Here is a 22,751-nt window from a genome sequence, read left to right as displayed (position 1 = left end):
AAAGAAAGCAAACATTCTCATAACACTTTATTACGGGGTTGCTTTTGCTCCTTTCCTGGTGTTTTTGGAGCACAGCTGGCCTGACAGATGCTCAAGAGCCTTGAAGACACACAACTCCAGCTCCTACCTACTGTCACAGAGCCAACCCAAAAAGCATCCCACCACCAACTTGGAGGTTATGGATGCTTACACCAGAGGCTGAAATTTCAAAGTGGGAGACACTGCAGCTTAGTGGCTGGAATTAAAGCCTAGGAACAAGGGACCCAGGCCTAAAGACATGCTCCACTGCTAGACAGCTAACCTGAGGTTTTGCCTCCCTGCCTCAGCTTCCCTCTTCAGACAGCTTTCCTGCCTGCCTTTGGGCTCTCCACACTACTTGAAACCACATATTCACAACGATTAAATACGACAATTTAAGAGTTCTTGTCACCAGTGTAATTAATTTTGGTGACAAAGATTTACAGATTGTCTGCTTTAATATTTGTGTCTCCTTTTTCTAAACAAAGAAAGCCAACCCAGATGCAGGATTTCACAGCTCAGTAGTTCCTCCATGCAGGTGTCTCTGGCCAGGAATTTACTTCAACCTTTATTGCCATAAACAGGACTATGACACAGAGCTAGGGACACACATGCTACATTACCATCTTGCAGTGTTACTGCCTGATTTTAAGTCAACAAGCCTCATTTTGTGACTGCTGGGGTTTTTTTATATTATTTGTAACATTTCCTTAAGTTTCATTTATTGTTTTGAGGTGCTTACTTGCTCAGCTATCTCAAGTGGCTTCCTTCAGCTACATCTTGTCTACACAGCATCATCAGTCATGTCAGAGCAGTTCTTGCTAAACCAGCAAGAGTATTTCTCAGGGCAACATACACTTAACAGGGTAAAAACAGTGTGAAAATGCTTCACTGAGTTTTGGTTGCATAAAGTACCCAGCATCACACCTCGATGATAACATTTTACCTGGGTCACTCTCGACTTTGACAGGCCAAGCCTGAATAATAATAATATAGTTTCCTGCCAGGCAGAACTTGGGGTCCAGGACACCACCTTATTGAAAAGAGACTGTTGCAGGCCAGGTTCTTCCTGACAACTCTGCTGATTTGCAGATGCTGCTACAAAACCTTTTTTTGTTTCTTGTGGTATTCAAGGAAACAACATGAAACCATTTTCATTGCTTGTTGTTCTATGCACTTTCCAGCCAGCATTTACAGCATTAAGTTGGAGTACTTCAAGTCACTCTTCAGCTTCTTATGGTTTTGCCTCCTTCTTCCTAAAGTCCTGCTGCTCCTTCTCTCAGCTATCTTCCATCAAACATGCATGAGAAAACTCCTGCTCAGCTCCAGTACTCCTTCATATCAGACAATAATTTTCAACTACCTAGCTCCATAAAAGAGATGGTGTGGTTAGCTGCGTTTTTGTTGTTGTTTTTGTCTTTTGGTGGTTTTGTTTGTTTGGGTTTACCTGCAAGAACAGTTTTCACACATTTCAGTGATATTTAAGTAAAACTGGCAGTGGATAACAACAGTATCCACTACATTAGTACTTGCTCCTTTTTGTCTTAATTGTTGTCCAGCAAGACAACTTTTCAAATTTGATTTCAACAGCTGCAGAACCTTCTTGTCTTCGCTGGGAGAGACAGAAGACCACATCAGAATTAAATGCTAACTTTACATTATAAAACGTGGTTTTAATAGCTCAGTTCTATGACACTCTGAGAAACAGGATGAGGTGGGAGGGCCAGATTATTTCAAAAGACAAGTAACTGTTTAAAGGATTGATTGATTTATTTATAGGTTCTTAATTCCCTAGAACATAAAAATCCTTTCCACTACTCTGGTTGACACAGAATACATATGTGTAGACACTGATTTCATAACCACCTTCTTCTGACTCAGGCTTTGGAAGGGAAACATTAAGCAAGAGCAACCAAGACAGTAGGAGAAGTTATAGCCCGTCAGCTAAAAACAACAATGTTATCTTTCCCAAACCATGCAAGAACAAAGCAGTTTCAAGAAGTTCCTTACATGGAGAAAGAGCATTTCAGAAGCTCCCAAGGGAAGAATGCAGTAAAGGAAGCTGTTGCAGCATGCCTGAATGCCACAGGAAGTGCTCCACTGAGCACAAACGGAGGAAAATTCATGAGCATTCCCAACTTCTGCAGAGCTGGGATCAGAGCTCACAGGAATGCTGAGAACACCCTGGGGAGCCCTCACACTCACACAGCTGGACCCAGATCTGCCTCCCACATCATCGCATGAACACATGTGGTAGGAAGCAAGCATCCAAATCCCAGGCGCTTCCCCAGTATCAGTGCTCCCATCTAATACTGCCTTAACCTAGGAAAAAAAACAAAAAAAAAAAGAAAAGAAAAACACAAAACCAAACCCTAAAAAAGCATCTGGGGTTTTTTTTTCCCCCAGTAAGAGTGCTTACACTATCAAAAGCTTAAACCAGGGGAGGGCAGAGGTTATGCTACTCTTTTTCTCTGTGTTCTCTCAGCAGAGGTCTCAGTGTTACTACTGCTGCTGGGGTAAAGTTTCTGCAGCTAGACTTCCCTCCCTGCACAGATCCAGCTGCTGAACCTGCCTTACACACCTTTGCAGGCCTCACTAGGCTTCTGCCCACCAAGCCTGGCTTCAAGTAGTCATCTACAGGGCCTGCACACTGACTCAGCAAGCACCATTTCTGTGAAGAGGCAGCTCACAAACAGGTCATCTGACACTTTCAAGAAAAAAGCAAGATTCACAAGATTCCCCAACATACAGGACACTCCATATCCTAAAAGCCAACCCCATGCATGGTCCCAAGTCACTTTTTCAGACAGCTGAAGCAAGCGCTTCTTGCATGGGGCTCCCCAGGCAGAAGGTTCAATCAGGGCTAGTTAGTCAGTTCCGAGGCACTAGACATCCACACAAGGCTGGCAGGTATGGCACAAGGCCTTCAGGTGCCCTGTGCCCTTCCAGAAAGGTGGTTGAAGGTCAAGCCAGATGTGCAGGCCACTGACGGCAGCCCATTCCCAGTCACTGTGTCTACCTCTGAACACTTTCTATGCTAATTCAACGTCCCACTGCTAGACCTTCACCCTTACCTCCATGTCCCCTATAGAATTCAGGGTCTCTCTATGCTCCATGAATTCCCTGAACTGCACAGTCTCTCCTCCTCATTTAAATATATGATTCACAAGTTAATGCATTTTTCTCTCTCTGCAGCAGATGTTCATATTTCTCCCACTGCACCCTCTGGGTTGTAGTTCAAGTAGAGAGGCAATAAACCACCAAATGCTAGATGGCATTTACCAGTTAACACAAATGAAGACCCCAGACACAGTGAAAATAAACAGTACACAGATAGTGCCCCTTCACCAATCGTTTCCAAGATGTAGTAATTCTAAGCTAGGCTACACCATGATGTCTCATCAGCTACTTAGGGGAGCTCAGCCTATCAGAAGTCTTGGTAGAAATGCCCAACAGCACTTACTGGTTTCTTGGTAGTGGAGTGAAAGCTTCCCATGTACCTTTGGGATCCATTTACTGTATGGTTCACTTGCCAGTTAGCGAAGTTTCTCACACAAAGGAAATGGAAAACCCAAAGAAATCATGCTAAAAATAGCAGAAATGCTGCCCCCCAGGGAGACACACTTGGGAAACTCTCCCAGCTGTGTATGCAGACTCCCTGAATAACAGATATGGATGTCTTACTCCTTAGAACTAGTGGGGGGGAAAACATCATGGAAGGAAGTTAGATTGGTGCTGATAAATTAGTGTCCAAACCATAAAATAGAGTTCCAGAGAAAAACCAGGAGTCCATTTACTAAAGCTATCAGTTACTGTTCTGTAACTAATCTCTTCTTCACACCAATATGGAAAATTTAACATAACAGCACACACATTTAATCAGGAAGAATAAGCATTACAGGGGTAACAACATAAACAGAAATTGGAGAGCTCCAAACCAAGACTTGATCACTTGAGTCAAGTTTGCTAGGAACACATGGTGTCTTGAACATATACTGTTTAGGAAGCCTACGGATCAACAGCAGGTATTACAAAGCCATTCTGATACTAAACACAGAAACATTATACCATTCACCCAGAGCTTTCCTGGTTTTGTTTGCATGTTTCCACATCTCCTCTATATGACTAGGGAAAATGGGATTTGAAGTCTTTTAGGGAAAGGAAATAACAGAAAAAACACTGTCTTAGTGGTACGGCAACAGACACTGCAGAGCCACATTTAGCAGGCAGCAGAGAGCTACCAGGACAAGAGGCAGCATAACAATTCCACAACTCCTTCTTTGAAACTTTTGGTAATTTTCCATTCTTCCAATCTCTTCCACCCCCATACAGTTTGCTCAGCATACAGCAGTTACTCCCTCTCACCAGATACATCCCATCAAGCACAGACACCGTCATAACTTTCTTCCCATTGCCAACACAATTATAGTCAAAGACTGTCCAAAGGCGGTTGCTGCATTCAGTTTCACAGTGTTGATCATGTCAGCCTGCAGTGCCATCCTTTATTCTGCCCCTTATCTACCCCTGCCTTTTCTATTCTCTTTTTAGAAAAAACTACTTTAACCACACTAAATATGTAGGATACTACTCATAAGAATAGCTCATAAGAATAGTTCATATGGAGAGCAGAGGATAACAGTCCTAGGAAACAGCTCAGCCTCAGTGGAAAGTAGCTCAAGTTTGGGAAAGAATGGAGTTAGAAGTATCTACTTCCCAGCTGGACTTCCTCATAGTAATTTGTATCTTTCATCAGGGTATTAATGAAATACTGAACAGCACAATCTAAACTAATTGTTCCTCTGTGTCCCCTCCTCCCAAATCTCTTCTCCCTGGTCAGAGCACTCAGTTGGAGTTTGACCACACATCCTCCAGCTAACACCACATTCCCTCTGTGCATGCACGCAAGAGCCTTCTAAAACTTCACAAGAGGATCTTATGTGAGGATCAAAGTACAAAAAGCGCTCTCCTGAAATCTCTGGATCTTTTCACCTTTTACCTAGGGATTTTGAAGTTACTGTTCCTAAAATTCATGTTCAAGACCTAACACTGACAAGAAATAGATTTTCATTCTCCTAAAGGGTTCCCCAGCAACAAACCTTAAAATACGTTCTCAGTTCTTAAATTGATGCTACAATTTTGCAAAAGGCCATTTTGTGGCTGAACACCATTATACTGTGTCAACTCCCACCAGACATAAAGGGGACTTCCCAAGAAGTTGAAACAGAATTTAATGTTTAGAAAACTAGGATGTTCATCAAAAAACAGAACAGACCCAGTGCTCTTTCATGTTCTTTTTCTCGTGATGTCTTGCCTGAAGACAGAGAGGGCGAAGGCCTCCCAAGCACTGGGAAAAGTCACTTGGATTATGAAAGTGGACTTTTTCCTCCCAGTTTTCTTCCCAGTTGGTATAGCTTCATTAATAAGGTGCGTGGAGGTGTCTGTCTTACATTAAATGTCATGATCTACTTTCATAGCCCTGCTCCCACAAGCATCAGAACTTAAAGCCATGAACACAAATCACAGCAACGTAGTTACTGCACATCAAAGCTGTCACTGTCACTCTTATTCTCAGGGTGGAAGAGACAATCAGACAGTTGACATTTACTCTTTAGCTCACAGGGTAAATAGAAACCAAGTCGCAATATCTCTTCCGCTGCTCTGGAAGGATGCTGATCCCACACTGCCTTGCAACAGCCACAGTGCCAGGCCTAGTGTCCCTTCTGCAGTACCACCACAGGGAAGAGAGAGCTACCCAACTGCACCTCTCAATAGCTGTTCTCCTCTCAACAGCTGTAATTTCTGAAGGTATCCCTTCCCGCTCCTCTTCAACTCCACACTGGCAAGGAAAATCACCCCAGTGTGTAGAAAGCACTCCAACAAGAGCATTCCTCCATAATAGAAGCTGTTTGTGTCATATAACTTCTTATTCAGAGGCACGCACCTTTGCCAGTTATGGAAAGTGCTTGCACTGGACAGCAAAAACACATATAAAGCTTCATTTTAACACAATTAAAGCAGTTTGAAAGTAAGCAGCTGTCATCGAGTTGCAGGCAGAAGTACATGGATTATTATTACATGTTCTGAAGACTACTGCTTTGGAACTTCTAGTCCTACTCTTAACACATCTACTGGCAACAGATTTCCAGTCTAGACTCCGCAAAAAGCTCCCAGGAAAGTAGTTTTTCTGTAATGCTCCATTCTGAGAGGAGGTCATGCAAATATAGGTACAAAATTAGGGGCCTGGCACTCCTCAGAAAAATGGTTAAAACGTTTAAAAACAAGGTTCACACCAATGGGAACATGGAAATCCTCTTGAGCAATCACAGGCTACTAGACTGAAGTGAGCTGCCTGGAAGTGCAAAAAAGCCTGTACAGACAGAACTATGTTGTAGTCAAGATCTCTGGGACTGCAGGAACCCACAGGAACAGGAAGGATGGTTTTGCAAGGGGTGCTTTTAGGACAAGAATAAACAGCTACTTCTGTCCTACACCATCTGTATTGGCTCCAGCCAGGGAACATGCTTGTTCCATATTTGAGCACCTGAGGAGACTGACCAAAACACGGCGTGTTGCTTTCAAACATTCTGCTTGATGACTTGGCAAAAAATATCTCCAAGAAAACCAAAAGAAACTGTCTTACCATTGCTGCATAAAACTGCTTTATTCAGCATACTGTTTTCTAGCAAATTATGCCCTAGGGAGTCCTCACAGTAGGGCTCATACCAATGCTAAAGATAATAGAAAAGCCTGTTGCTACTGAGCAAACTGGGAACACAGAAGCACCTTTCCAGGTAGAACTGCAGCTGGAGACTTAAGCTTCCCTCCATGAGTATTCAGGGCCCAGATAGCTCTGGCAACGTGTCTGTCCTCATCACAGAACTGGACAAGCTGGAAATATGAAGCTCTCTTGTGCTGCTGGTAGACTTTTTAGTAGATAATTACTATTGTCTGGGGGTACATAGCCACCAAGAGGAAATGAAAAGGCATATGACTCTATTCTGCCTTCCTGGAGCAACTCTGTTCATCAATTTCCAGATGTTATTCAGTTGCTCTGTCATTCAGAGTAGTCGTATTACTCAGTCATCACGGGAATTTTGCAGCTCTCCTTCAGGACTATATTGCCTGCAAATTCAAGCAGCAGGATACTAAATCCCTCTTTCAGATTGTTAAACACACTGAGAAAAATTTTCAGCAGTGCTTGCATGACTTGAGACATTCTCTCCCAACCAGTGATTACCAGTAGGACACAAGCACTTTGGAAGATGTCATTTGACAGTAAATGTATCTGACACCACCAGAGTCATCCCACCAGATATCTTCCCTAATTTAAAAAAGATGCGATGCAATTTTTCTTTGCTATTTACTTGCTTAGCTGCCGTATCCCTTTATAAAGACCAGTTTAAGCTGACAAAAGAGCAAACAATTTAATGGAAACTGAACTATACCATTGAGAAGGGAGGAATTTCTGACACAAGGTTTTTTATACAAAGTTCCTTTTTTGGCATTCTGCCCCATCTCCTTTCTCTCACCTCATGCACTCTTGCTGCTTGTTACACAGAATCCCATTACTCTGCTCAGCCATTTCCTTGCCATATTTGTCTCTATTTCATGCTGACAGGAACAAAAAGAATGAACAACTTTATTATAAGGATCTATTTGAAAGTCGGTATCTCACTTGCTTCCCTGCACTTAGAATTGCGTCTTCTTGCCCTGGTTTCTTCCCTCCCAGTACATCAGAGGCATATTAATTCAGTTCTCTTAACATCTACTGACAAAAAGCACTTGCAATGGGGGATATAGCAGTTAAGTTCTTATGTCTTCAATTATTTTTACTGAATTGCCTCTTCTTTTAAAATTTGCTGTCTTGTTAAAAGCACATTTGGAAAAACCCACAAGTTTGCTACTAGCTATTTCCAAGTAATTAAATTCATTAATCCAAACAGGGAGCAAGGGAAATAAAACTGCTTTCTCCTTCATGCTTTTTTCCCCTCCTCTTACTCCATAATTATAAATGCTCTCGCACCACTAAACATTATGACCAGCACTTATTAATTCTAATTTTCACAGCCCTTATCTTTCTCTTGCAAGCCTTAAAACAGTAATGGTAGTGAGATTGGAAAGAACGACAGAGGGTGTCTCCCCCCCAAGTAAACCCAAATTTTGATCACCCCTCAGAATCAAGGCTGTTTGTAATTTCCTACATTCTTTAGTTCTCAGGTTTTCCATTCACAGCATTCAGATTTACAGTTCTACTTTTTCTCCAGCCTGCTTCCACCATAATACTGAGTATTTAATTTCTATCATCACTACCAGAAAAGGTGTTTTGAAAAGAGGATGCAGAAATTCACACATCCCAAAACCAGCCACACAAAGATGCACGGTAGCTTACTTTAAATGCAAATTCAAAAGCCTGTGCAATTAGAGCTGGTTGCACAGCGACTTGTTGACTAACTTCCCAAGGAGACAGCTGGCAGATTTGCATAGCTGTGTCTGCTGATGCATTTGGAGAACTAGAAAAAGGGAGAGGACAAGACAGTGACCATAGAGACTTGCATCTCTGCTGCCTTGTGCTTCCTGTCCAGCTCACCTGAGGCACAGGGCACCCAAAAGCTCCACCATCCTTGTTGATATCTTATGTTGTAGGCAGACACTCCATGCTTGTTGAAGCTTATGGACAGATGTGTGCCCTACAGAAATAAGCAGCTTAGAGCAGGCCTGGAGACTGGCAGAGTTAGAAATATGCTGAATAAACACACACGTCAGCAACCACCACGCTCCTGGAAGGCCTTCCACAGTTCCTGTTTTCACATGGAGAAGTTAAATGCCTCCCTTCCTCAGCACACCAAGTACCTTGCACTGTGTTTACAAAGAAAACTGTAACTCTGCTCCTCCTTGATGCCCTGAGGGACAGCTTATCTATGGGCCACGCCTGCCACCTCTTTCAGGAAGAGCTATGCAGCTCTTCCAGCTGGTCTCCAGCTGTTTGTCCCTACACAGGAGCCAGGAGTCACCTCGGGAGTCCCAGCTCACGGCTGCTCCCAGCAGCACCCAGAGCAAGGGACAGCCCTGACTCAAGCCAGCACTGCTTTGCAAAACCACTTAGTAAGCTATGCCCTACATGAACATGCAAGTCCTTGTGGGCACACACAAAGATTAATTAAGGCCTATGAAGACTTCAACCTAAGCAACTAATAACGTCTCTACAAAACAAACCTTTCCATTCTTATTCAGCACTTCAATACACACAGCACTAGCAATACTACTCAGGTCAAGGCCCCAGGCAACCACCAACATTGTCTGCTACATGTCCTCCAACCTCCAACATGCACACAGTCAAGCCAAGGGGCTCCTAATTTAGATACTATGGGTCAGCCACTAATTTTAGGACCCACACACGGTTGAAGAGGTTGCACAAAGTACTCTTCCCTATCTCTGGTAGGCAAACAAGACAATTCCCTTCGCTCTCTTCCTCCAGGGACCAGACGACCAACCTGTCGGGCCCAACCCATCATTTCTACAGCTAATGGAACTGGAGAGGAGACAGTAACCGTGGGGATTTTCCATGTGGTTCAGTGTAAATAGGGCCTTAATGCAAACTTCCAGCACAAGCAACATCAGAAAGGGAAAGTGAACTCACTGAAAAATGAAGATTAACTGAATATTGATCTGAGGTGACAGTAATGCGACAGAGTTGCAAGAAAGTTTCACTAGAGGAATTTTTGTTTTTAAAGGCCACCTTATAAAAACACCATTGTTTTCCCAAGGAACCTAAAATCCTGTGCCTGGGCACAGAAAGTGGTTTTATGGTACCACAAGAGGTGTGGAAGGCAGACAATGAATAGGATGTGTGCTGCCCATTTTCTTTGGTTGAAATACATGAGACAAACTACCTTAACTTCTCCTTGTAAGCATGACTTCAGGATAGTTCTCCATCACACAGTTGTGACCCCAACACAGGTTATTTAATTTAACTTTCCCATTAGGAAATTGTGAAGACAGTTTCTCCAAATCAGCAAGAAAGTGCTGTCAACTGTGACAGCAAGAATGTGACAACTTCACATCTACCAGCCCACGTTTAGGCCAACAAACAGCAGCAACAACCCACTTTTAACATGGCGCAACCACCTTCACCAACCCTTCAGGATCCACATGCAGGAAAAATAAAAGGAGAGATAGCCAGAAAGCGGCTTTTCAAATAACAGCCAAAATATCCTCCCCTCAGAACCGGAGGGCTGTGGTAATCCCCTTTTTGAAATGCTAATGCCATTACAACCATAGCACCAGAAGACAAGCGGTGGTGCCTGGGTGACAGAGCCTCTGCTGTGCCCTTACACAGACGATTTAAGCTGGGTCTTTTGTAACTCTCCTCCCTAAAGCTCCCTGCCCGGCATCATGGTTGACAGGAGCCGCAGCTGCCATCCGACCCTCCCGAGGAGCAGGGGTGGAAAGATCAAGCTGATGAATTGATGCATGCGAGGCGGGGGCCCGGGGCGCAGCAGCCGTACACCATGGCCTTGTGCTCTCCAAACACGCCAGAAGAAAGATGGGCTGGGGGAAGACTTGAAAAAAGGCAAAGCGGAAAGTCCCCAACTGCACTCTTGCTACTGCTAAACAACTGTATGGCAGTAAAAATCGCTATAGATGGTCATTAAACTATGCACAACATTGGTATTGGGATAGGAGAGCACAACTCAAAGAAACTAATCAACATATATACATCTATCCTCACAAGCCCATGAACCAGCTCAGCCTTGGGAAGGAATCCCTCCCACACAGAAAGCTACTCCAAAAGGATGGAGAGCCATCAACATCCCTACAAAAGCAACTGGAACTAGTTGCTGTGGGGTCAGAGATTGGATCAGGCACCACAGGTTTCATCCTGCCACCACAGGATATATAACAACTGACAGGGAGACCACCACCACAACGGCTGAGAAGTAAATAAGCTAAGTTTTACACTAAGTGAAGACAGCTTAACTGCAAAACCAAGCTAAAGACTGAAACAACATTTGCCTTCCACTAACACTGCTGTGTTTACAGTGATTCCCACTTTACTATGAGAGTGGATGAAGCTACTTTAACACCACAGAAATAATACATGAAAGCACAAATCCTTCTGCTAGAAAAGAAACAGGAACTTGTTTTCTTTTCTTGCCACCTTGTCACCTTGGAAGTTCAGTCATCCCACTGCTGCTTAGGTGTTTGAACTTCTACCTATAGAGAAGTATCTGAGGAGGTCAACCTCTATTCCTACAGAAAGAAGAAAGGTGATAGACTGCTCTGGAAAGGGAGATGTTTTTGGTTTTGTCTGTGCAGGGTGCACACTGGCAAGCAGCTCTGAAATGCTGCCACCAAATCCAAATAATTTTTAAATTAAAACTACAAAAGCTTCAGTTCTGCAGGCACCTTCCCTTGGTGCTACTAACCAACTAGTCAGGAGAAAAATTTTTCTCCACTTAAAGAAACTAATCAAGTTAAGAGGTCAACAGATGGAAGCAGACTTAGTGATAGATGCTTCCCTGCTGTGAGACAATGCAGAACAAACATTCATTTTCATCCTCTCAAATCTCTCCACAGCACCTGACACAGCCAAGTGTGAAATACTCCTGACCTGCCTCAAGACAAGTGGGAGGTGGCCAGGTATGCAGTAAAATAGTCAAGTCTTTGCTCACCCTGACTGCAGTCAAGAGAATGAATCTCCTCACAACACCCCTAATTAGCAGCTTTGACCAGGCTCTCTTGGTTTTTCTGATAGCAAGAATCAACGATGCTAAGAGCAGCCCTACCTGCGTACCAGATGACAGGCTGCAACATCAGCCTGTCATTTCCCTCATGCCGTCATACCACTACCCATCCAAAGACTCAACTCTTACATGGAATCAGCTCATGAGTGGAAAGAGCTGGTTAAAGTGGGACCAAACATGACCAAAGCAACACTGACAGGAGAAAGAAAAAAAAAAAAAAAAAAGGAAAAAACAGTGCTGGAGGCATGTGCCAAGGGGCAGGCAGTTCTCTAGGGAGCTAAGAGGAGGCAGAACTTCTCAGAGGGGCTAACCTTTTCCAGCACAGGTCCACACTGTACTTCAAGTGCCCACCAAAGGCATCCAGCAGACAGTGATGAGGCTACCACTGCATGTACCTCCTCTCCCACACAGCACAAGTGTGCTAACAGTGCCTGACTGCCAGTCTTGTGATCTGTTTAAGATCAAACTTGCAAGCTCTTTGTTTCACTACCGCTTCAGCGACACAAAATTGAAAAAGGATCCTGCACCAATAGAGAGCTCAGCTCTCCCAGCACTGTACATCTCTCCCAGCTATTCCAAAAGTGGAGTCTAGCTTACTAAATGTCATGGAGGAAACAGCCACCAACAAAGTGCAAGCCATCAACTTAAAACTAACATTCAAGTATTTGAGAAGTAAATACAAATAAAGAGATTCAAAGCAGAAAGGCTCGAAGGTTAAAACTACACTAGCTCAAGGACATCATACTTCTACATTGCAGCAAGACTAACTTCTGCTTTGGGCTACTGACCATAACATTTGCAGCAAAACTAGCTTGTTGGGAAAGACAAAGAAACAGAGGACTAAAAGTATACAATTGGAAAAACAAACTTGCCATTTTTGTGAATTTCACTAAGACACTCAAAAGTAAACTCATTGCAGCTTGCGGCTATGTTCAGGCTTTTCAGCTTACATATAAAAAGAAAATGAATAATTTCCTCAGTTGAGATAAAAGTCACAGTTGAACCTAACTACTCAAACGACAAAACCTTTATCTATTGTGCAACCTAAGTCCATTACACCCAAAAAAGTGTTTATAATGAAACCTGAAGGTTGATCTCCAGAAGGATTCAAAAGTTATTTTTGCTAGGGTAAGCAAAACCACCAACAGAATGGAAGTGCTAGCTTTAGGATAACACAGAGCATTACAGTTACGGTCCTTTGCCTGTGCTAAAGAGAAGTAAAGATGTGCTGCAGCATAACACGTGGCTCAGCTCAACTCTGACAGTACTGGTTCTTCACAAGAAGCACATCAGCAGGTCTAAAACTTGAACTACTGCAGACTGGTTACCCAGCAGGTGCATCCCTAGGACTCTGAGTTTCAAAGCTAGCTGCTCTGAAGATAGGAGTGGAATGGGCCAGAGGAAACAACGTTAAAAACCCACACTTCTCTTCCAGCAGGGATAAACCAACAGCTGTGAGTTTTGTGTGACACACCAGAAGCATGTTCCTAAAGGCCTCCACAGCATCAGGTAAGTCTCCTGCATATCAATTCCCAGGATGCTGGAGGTCCAGAAGAGAAGCAACACCGGAAGTCCCTAACCTGCTCTGACATAACTTCATTCCATGCATACGGTGACACACAGGATCCACCAGGAAAACATCACATGAGCAGGGACCAATAAATATCTTGGTGCTGACAAGGATCCAGGGTCTAGCAGCTTTAGCAGGTTTATCTTGTTTACAAGGAAGGGTTCCTCTACAGTGGGTGTAGCAGCCAAATAAATCCAGGATGATGAGGCAGAACAAAGCAGCTTTTAACTATAAAACTGAACACAAATTAAGAAAAGTAGAACTTTCTGAGAAAGTCACAGATACTTCTCTAAACATGGCAGCAACCTCCACTTGAAACTTCTTCCTATGTCCTGTTTCACATACAGTTGCTATATGGTCTTTTGCAGTTTCTCTCCCCACCAGATCCCCAGCCATCATGTGAAAGCACTTGTACGCAGACCCAGCCAGTGCTCCAGTAACTGGCATCTTCACCCTGCTCTGCTTCTGCCTTGAGGAGATTAATGCCTTGAAGCTTCAGTCCCTGGAGGGCACACACACTTTGTAACCCTCAAATTCTTAAACTCTGTCAGTGTCTCAGCCAGTCCTACTGCATATGGAACAGCCTCAAAAGCCTGATGTTATGAAGGCATATCCTGCATCCTGCTGTATTAAGAAAAAAAAACCCAATCAAAAATAAAAAAACAAACACAGCCGTATATACTTCTACTAGAGGTTTTCCTCTCAGACCATACTATTCTCAACTATTCTAAATTGCTTGCATAGCTAAAACACTACCTTCTTTCAGGACTTACACTACTTAACCATTAAGCAACTAACTGGCTTTTTAAACCACCATGATCTTTCCCACAACTCCACCTGTGGAAGCTTTTACCTCCGTTCTGCTGCACTGCTCTGTTTCCCTTTTCTCCTGTCTAGAATCTTATTCTCCCCTGATCCTTATTCACCTTCAATCTATGCTACCACCTACCTAAAAATCTCCACTCACTTCTAGTCCTTTTCTATGTCTGAAGAGTCTCCAGGTACCTCCATTTCCTTCAAAATGTTCTAGTTCTACCTAAACCAGAAGAACTTCACCTGTTGTCTCAGCAGCTGACATCTCTGCTGAAAAAGAAGCAGAAGAGAATGCAAAGTTGCCTGAGCAAAATTGGTAAGATCACAAAACAGTTTTATTCTCTGATGGACAATTTTATGGGCACCTAAGGGTATGTCTGACACAAAACTCATTATACACCTGAGCTTTTTCTCAGGACATAGAAAATGTTCCTTCAAGCCAGAAAAGAAGCAGCAGCAGCTTCTGGCTTACTAGTTATGATTCTGCATGCATCAGGCCTACCATGCTTCTTCCCTACCTGTGGGTTGAAAATTCAATATGTCCATCCACCAGAGGTGCTTATCTCTACAGTATTTTTCAAATCAGACATTCTTCTCCCTATACTGACAAGGTAAAAGATATATCTCAAAAGCATTAGCCATGTTTCCTTCTGACCTCAAACAAGAAAGATTTTCCCCATTGAATTAAGATGACTAGCTAGACCTAAAACGCTGAGCCTGCAGGATTTAAAGATGCTCTTTTGGTACCCTACTGTTCAATTCTTTGGCTTCCCCTGTAATGCTTCCTACAACAAGAAGTAGATAAATGCACTTATCCTTGCATTCACAACATTGGCCCTATAGAGAAGGAACACAGGAGGCACCTCCAGCCAGCACTAGCCAGGCTAAGGTACATCAGCAGCGTGAGAGCATCCCCACCACCTCTTGAGATTTGGCAGTCTTCTCAGCAGAGGAACTCCAGAAGTTCTCTTCCGCCTTCTATAATAAAAGGATCACTGTAACAGGTTTAGCCAAAAAGCTCATTTTATTCTTCAACAGTTTAGCAACAAGGCCCCTCTAGCCCAATCCACCTAGCACATCCTATAACTCACCTAAGCAGCCTCATACCTAAGGAGTTACTTCAAATCCCTTCCACTCCATCTGGAAGCAAGCAATTCACCAGTCCTCCAACTCAGTACAACACTTTGTAATAGCAGAGCCCCAGGGGAATTTCTGCTTGCAGAGGAAAATGAACACTCCCCAGAGGTTTCAGTTCATTAGAAAGAAAACGGATTTTAGATGCAGATCAGCGCACACAGATAAGGAGGTACAACCTCTTGAGACAATGCCATACTCCTGTCACTGAGTTTCAATTACTGTCACAAAGGTACAAGCACTTTTGAGCTTGCTGTTCAAGTGCCTTCAGCACCCTGTCTTCACTCCTGACTATCCACAGCTTGTTACAAGCAGTGTCTTTCTCATTCTAGCTCAAGCAGCAGCTTATTTTCCTGCTAGAACAGACAGAGAAACCAAATATGCTTCCCAATTCCCCCCAAAGTTACATACATCCACAACATGCCCACTGGAAAGATTTTAGACTTTTTCCAAGCACAGAAAATGGAAAGCAGGAAGCAGGAGTATCCAATGGAATATATCCAGAGTCATGCCCTCTGATGAGATGTTCACCTTTCTTGATTAAAGGAAACAAAAGCGGTTTTGCCCCAGCTTGCCCTCTCTGTCCTCTCAACCCTTTCTGGCAGCCTCTCAAAACTCTCACAAGCAGCATCTCTCTGTGTGTTTTAATGAAGTATTTATTCTATTTGTGTTTTCTTGAATAATTTGAATTTAAATGGTCTAGAAGGCACAGGGATCCCTTCAAGCACAGTGAAACATACAAACTTAATCTTCCTCTCTCAAACTGAGGGCAGTCATTTTTCCCAAATACAATGGACAACAATGAAAACAGGGCAAAGAGATGGCTCTCAGCCTACACGCCACAACAGAAGTGTGATAGGAATCCTACCTCACAGCCAGTTATATTAACCAGTAAAACATCACACTTATTTCTCGTATTACAGCAGTGAATATAAGTCTACTCACATGCAGGTCCTTTGGATTTGCTGAGCCAACCTAGGGCAGACAAAGGGAAAATTCAGGATTACTATTATGCTGTTGTGGTTTACTCCAGCAGGTAGGTAAAGACCACACAGCTTTAATTCATCCTTCGACCACTAGAACTGGTTAAAAACAAACAAGTTGTGTGGCTTCTTGAAATCCCTATTAATCCCTTCAAACCAGTTGCTTAAATATCACTGCCCGGATCACTGTAGTAACAATAAGAATATTATTATCTGAATAGTCTAGTTCTGGGCCTGCCTGCAACCACTTCCTAGCCATCTCTGCAGCCTAGCCATTATTTCGCAGCTCTTTACCATGTTCTTCTGTACCACTCTGCCCTTACTAAAGTCTCCAAAGGGACTGAGAGAAGGAATTGCACCTGAAACTGCTTCCCCTTCTCTCCATGCAGAACTACACACTCCTTGGGGCTGACCCTGTAATTTCTCCAAATCCACACTCACATGAAGCTTGCAAGTTAGAATCAAGATCCTCTGTTCAAGCATGACACCTCCCCACATTTCTGTCTGGCCATCCAATGCTATAGTGCCCTTGCTTTCATGGCCATTGAATTCATCCCTAGCTGCATAAATGCTTTCCTTACAGCTGCATAATCAGAGACAAAGGAAACCTCTGCTTTGCACAGATTCCCAAAGAGTAGGAACAAGTCTGAATCTGCTCAGTGACTGCAGTGCGCTCTAACAAGCTGTTCTATGCAATGCAAACAAATACGAGCAGTATCGAAGAGCTTCTGTGCAGAATAACCTTGGCACTGAAAAGACCTTAGAGCAGTAAGTGGCAGATTGGCTGCATTTGCGTCAGAGACAACACACAGGAATGAAGTCGTTTCAGTTTATTCAAGCTCAATTTATCACTTTAATGGCAATCCCAAAAATTAAAGAGCTAGCTTTATAGCATTTCACATGTGATCAGTCAACAAATCAGGCTGCATCTAAACCTAAATGGACCTAGATTCACTCAGCCTGCATTAATAATAATTTTTAAAGGTTAATATTTAAACTCTTTCATTTACAGATATCAATATTCTCTTAATTTGGGATGTTTAATATTTCTATCAACACCTTTATGTGCATTTCCCAGGACCAGGTGGCACTATTATTAATGATGAAAGGCCCAACCTATGTTTTGATAGGTTTCTGACAGAGCTGGTTATGAATCCAACATAGATTACAGCATTTGGAACACAAATGCTAGGAAGCTTTCAGAGTATTTTAGAGACTACATGTTCAAATTTAATGAACAACTTATTCTGATCCACTGTTATCCTTCCAAAAATAGCCTGGCCAGATAGGAGGACTATTGTGAATGAGATATAAACACAAGCCCTCCGAGAGCTTGGGAATAACCTTAAGGGCCAGAGACAGGAGGAAGACAGCAACAAAGAAAGAATGGAGAAGCGTTATCTGTAGGAAAGTAAAATTGTTGTTATTGCTCCTTTCCAACACGTCAAAAATTCCCCACCTCTATCCACTAAGCATCCAGTCTCTTTCATGAGCGTACATCCCAGATAAACCCTCAAAAGAAACCAGAAGACACAGATGAAGAACTAAGCATCAGTATTTTAGGTCCCTGCTTTCCAAGCCTCTTTGCCTCCTTATTCTTTCATTACTTCCCCCAACTAATCCTAGAGAACTTGCCAGACAGGGGAAAAAAAGGCAAAACAGCGATAAAGGCTCAAAATATATTTCTGAACAGCACTGAAGTTTCTATAAATCCTCCTCTTCTGACATAGCTTCATTGCTTGCCCATCACCAAATGCTGCATTTTTTTTGTGTTAAAATATGTGCAGCGCTTATTTTTAGATTCATGGATATCTTCCCGTGAATAAGGAGCAGTTTCCCCAAATTCTACAGTGTTCAGTGACTAAGCAACTTATCATACTCATCTCATGGCACTCCAGGACATTTGGAAAGATTGCTTGAGACAAAGCACTCAAGATTTTTCTTTAAAATCCATGCATAAATAAAATCAATTTATTACCAGAGGACAGACCAGATGCTTGCTGACTGGAAATGAGTCTGCCCTCTGCATTAAACACATGGCAGAGAGAACACATTCCTGCGCAGAAAATGAATATATCTAAGCCTCCTGGAACTCAAGTAATACAATTTCTAAACAGTAAAATTATTGCAATACAATATACATCATATGGTTTTAAACATATGAATCGCAAGCTCTGCTTTCTCACTGAGAGCTGAGCCAGCCATTGTCTCCATGCTTGTCTGTCTTTTTATGAGAATATTCTTCAGCTTTTGTAGCAATTGTGAGCGTGTCACGTTGGCCCCATATTCAAGATAAGCATTACTACCAAGAGATTTAATACAAGCTCTTGCTTCACCTTAACATCGCTTTGCTCTGCCTGCTCTGAAAGATTTTGCTATGTAAAGTACTGAAGCGAAGATGGTGGGGGACAAAGATGAGGGAAAGATGATTTTCCAAGTGCCTCGCCAGTGTTCTTTGTTTCTCCATCTGGCTCTCCGCTCCGCGGCTGACTTGCTCATTAGTGTTACTCATGGCTGGCGTGCTGCTGCAGGTGCAGCTCTCTGGGCCCATGACGCACCGCTGAGCACCCCCATCCCTCCCAGCAACTGGCAGCTGAGTTGATACCTCCCAGTCTGACAAAACCTGTGCATGGAAGCTCTCCTCAGCAAGCCATTCCCCAGGATGTTTTTCCCCCTTCATGACTTGCCCTCTGCTATGATCTTGGGCTCCCTTCCACATGCACTCACTTTCTCACTTCCCCTGCAGGAAATGGTTCATGCCTAGCCACTATAATCCTATTTAGCTGATGATCTGCCTTGATCAGTTTTCCACAGCTGGTTTCAGGTCCTGAAGCAAAAGCAACACAGAAAGGGAAACAATGCAGAAGAGACTCTTGGGTCTTCTGACATGCTTAACTAGTGCTTTTGTTAATGTGAAAGGATGCCTCAAAAATGATACTAAGAAGGCTTGCCAGTCTTGTGGCTGCCTTTCCCCATGCAGCAGCCCCATGCAGCACAAGGCATTTGCATACTGATTACAGACTCAATTGAAGGTGCTGCAGCATGTCATGGGCATTTCAGATGGGGATGGTGTGCTCCAGCTGCAGGCTGGGAGGCATATCTGACAGACTTATATCTGAAATGAGGCGGTGACGTTATCATCAATAACAGCAAGACTGGAAAAAAAACAAGGACAGACCAGATTCAAAAAGATCTTGTCCCACTCTATGTGTTCTTGACAGTTTCTCACTCTCTCGTGTGTATTCCCCACCTCTCATTACCTACGAAGCCAAAATCAGGCCAGAAAGACATACAAGGCTGGGATATCTGATCTCAGCAGCCTCTCCCTTCCAACTTGAAGAGCCAGAAATACTAAAAGGAGATCAGCTCCTCCTCCAGTTTTAAGCACCAGCAGACTTTTCGATATAAGATCACCTTGGCTTTGAGTGCATCTGGCAACTAGCATTTATTCTGCTCTACCACACAGAGGCGAATGCAAGCTTCACTGATGCTAAGGAGTGGTGGTCATGGGACATTTTCAGGTGCCATGATATGTCAAATAAATAAAACTTTTTAGAGTATGTCAAGAACTCAAGTTTTGTTTTCAAAGGCAAGCTAATGCTCTGCATTGCAACAGATGCTGAAGTCAAATCTACATGCCTTTTCAGGACTAACCTCCTTCAAAGTTCTGCGCAAGAGCACACAAAGTTATTCCTTCCACCCAATGCTACTTATGATCAGGCATCTCTTTACAGACAAAAGCTACATCAAGGCTGGTCTGAGAGAAAACACATTTCAGAGTATACGGGGTAAACAAGCACGTACTTCACATCATGAACTACCTTGTAAGCATCTAATATACCTCCTTCTTCCACTCATTTCTAAAAGGCAGATCCCCTCATCTCTGCTGACATTTACATATCATCCCATCGCATTGCTATTTACATTATTCACAACACTTGCCCATTAGATAAATATCAAAAAGTTAGAAAGGGGAGAGGGAAAAACTGAAGCTGCAAAAGAGGATCTAATAGAGGGGTGCAGTTAGCAGGTGCTGAGGTGTCAGAAGATAGCACACAAGGGAACACTGAACAGATTCATCAGCTCTGCTGAAGACAGTCTCTGCTTCCAAAATTACTTCACATGAGCAGTTGCTACAGGGCATACAGATATGGGTGTCTACATAAGAATCTCACTCAGCCAAAATGTGGTCCACGCTCTTGAGATGGTCCAAGTGCCCCCAACTGCAGTGAAGGGATTAAAGTGGAGGGTAAAAAAGCTGGGGAAAACAAAATGACAGAGTAAAGGGCAAGCACTTATTTACGAATATACAAAACCTTCAGTTCAGACGCTGCCATCTGCTTAACAAGCAGCAATGGAATTTTTCCTGTGAGTACCAAAAGATAGGTACAAATGCATGAACCATCACCAGCTTCCCCTTAAAAACATAAGGCCACCTCCATATTTATACATCTCCCCTTCCCTGCAGCATATGCAAAGGGTTCACTTACCTGTGGCCTGTGCTTCCAAGACAAAGGTACCAAAGATAACTAGCAGAAGAAATAACCCATGGCTAGTCAAGGCAAGAGACGATCCTGTGTTGCTCTTTGGTGCTACCATTCCATGGCACATCTTTTACCCACCAAAGTCTCTTCTGAAAATTCCTGAAAGATCTGGTTGATCAGGAGCACCTCAGTCTACAAAAACAAAGACAAGGAAAGAAACAATAAGTGTTGAGCCAAACACCTACAACATCTGGGGAGGGGAGGAAAAAGGGAGATTCAGAAACAAACAAGAGCGACCTTTTGCATGTTCTAGCATCTAGGACTCTTACGAAGTATTCACAGTTCACAAGGCAATAGGAACAGAAAAGGCAATCTTCCACACATGAAATACTAAAAGGAGTTGCATTCTAGAGAGATCATAACTTTTCACCCACCCTCTAATATTTCAGATGTGAAGACCACCTAGCTTACAATTAATTTCAACTTTTCCTTTCAAGACAACCCCAGAGGATATAGCATCTGGAGAATTTGTTTCAAAATAACTTCACGAGAGCCAGCCTTCCTACACCCCCACCACCTTTCAGAAGGTCTCCAAGACACAGCAGGCTGTACTAGACAGCTAGGATAAATAAATCAAATGCTTCTTCAGCCACCTGGAGAGGCACAGCAATCCTGACAGCCAGCCAGCAGGCAGGCAAACACATGCTCATGAGGAGGAATGTAAACCAGCTCACAAACCTCAGGTATATAATGTTCTGACAGTACAGAGCATAGCAATTAAAACTGCAGGATGTGACACTGCTCATACCTGAGGACTGAGGGATTCAGCCATAGCCTATCAGGCACTGTCACAACAAAACTAGACTCACACATAAACACAAAGCGCAGTTAGGAAATCAAGAAAGCACAAAGTTGACTCCAATCCTTAATGAAGGAAAAAGACTCAGCAGAACACATGTCCCACCAAGCTAGTATGGTTTTAGTCTGCAAGACCTCCAATGGTAACTTTGGACCTGGATCAGTAACCGCCATGCGTAACTCCAATGCTCATGACTGAAAGTTGGGATTAAAATTCTGTGTGTACTGGTTTTACAAAGAAGGAAGGAGAAAACTAGGATAAAAACAACTGGGTAAATGACTGGAGTAAAAACAATAAATTAGAAAAAAAAAACCAAAAAAAACCCAACCCAAAAACCAAACAAAAAAAAAATTCAAAACAAACCCACCCCCCAAACCCACATGGAGACACATTTCAACACTTCTATCATGCTATTCCTTACATAAAGATCTAAAACTCTCAGGGGACAAAAACCAAAACAAAACAAGAAACCAACCGTGCAGAAATTAATGGGTTTTTTACACTTGACCACGGGAATACTTTTAATTTTGAGGGAAATCCCATTCAGCTACAGCTTCTTCAGTTAAATGTATATTCATATTGAAGGTTTGGGTTTTTGTGGGGTTTTTTGGCCAACTTTCCCATAGAAATTCAGAACTGCTGGATATCTCCAAACAAATTTGAGCAGTGCAGAGGTATTATACCTTTCATACCTGTGAGAACAGATCAGAGACCTGGGTTAATACTCCTACTACTAGGTAAAGCAGTATGACTTTCAGATATTTAAGTACTTCTGAGATGAACTCAACACACCAGCAGTGACCAGAGAAACACACAACTCCAACAGCTACAACTCACATTTCCAATTACTCAGGGGAAAAAAAGAAGCTGCATTATGAGAGGGAATATGTAATTTCTCATTAAACCTGGAAGTCATGCTAGTGACAAGAGGGTTTCCTTAGATCCATGTCACTACTGCGCTCATATTCACTTCACAAAAGGGCTATCTTTAAAATTTGGATCTTTTAAGTCAATTAGTCTCTACCAAAGAAGAATTCTTTGTCTGCATACACCCCCGCCTTGAAATATCATTTCAAGATGACATTTAAACTGCCATGTGGCAAGTCTGGAGCTGACGCTACAATAAACTCTCTGTCTGCTCCTTTT

The 22,751-nt window shown here is 42.9% G+C and overlaps 1 protein-coding gene and 1 long non-coding RNA gene across 12 annotated transcripts in view; both read right to left on the bottom strand.

Annotated features, from left to right (window-relative positions):
* SUSD6 (sushi domain containing 6) overlaps positions 1–22,751 on the bottom strand; it is a 95,596-nt gene that overhangs the window by 23,407 nt on the left and 49,438 nt on the right. For 9 of the 11 annotated variants that reach the window (XM_030485407.1, XM_030485404.1, XM_030485402.1 and 6 more), the window contains 2 exons: positions 20,753–20,938; positions 16,225–16,254 (listed from right to left, as the gene is read on the bottom strand). In XM_030485407.1, the coding sequence (XP_030341267.1) occupies positions 16,225–16,254; positions 20,753–20,873 (151 nt within the window). In that variant the 5' untranslated portion in view covers positions 20,874–20,938. Of the gene's footprint in view, positions 1–16,224; positions 16,255–20,752; positions 20,939–21,554; positions 21,724–22,751 lie in introns of those variants that run through there. The other 2 variants (XM_030485412.1, XM_030485413.1) reach the window with 2 other exon arrangements.
* LOC115607761 lies at positions 7,631–13,671 on the bottom strand. Its single transcript, XR_003991332.1, has 2 exons — positions 12,604–13,671; positions 7,631–10,995 (listed from the first exon to the last, which is right to left on the bottom strand). It is a non-coding gene; the product is annotated as an uncharacterized LOC115607761 (long non-coding RNA).

Source organism: Strigops habroptila, chromosome 4 (assembly GCF_004027225.2).
Source record: "Strigops habroptila isolate Jane chromosome 4, bStrHab1.2.pri, whole genome shotgun sequence".
NCBI lineage: Eukaryota > Metazoa > Chordata > Aves > Psittaciformes > Psittacidae > Strigops > Strigops habroptila.
Note: the sequence above shows the minus strand (reverse complement) of the source record. Positions and strands in the feature narration are given on the sequence as shown.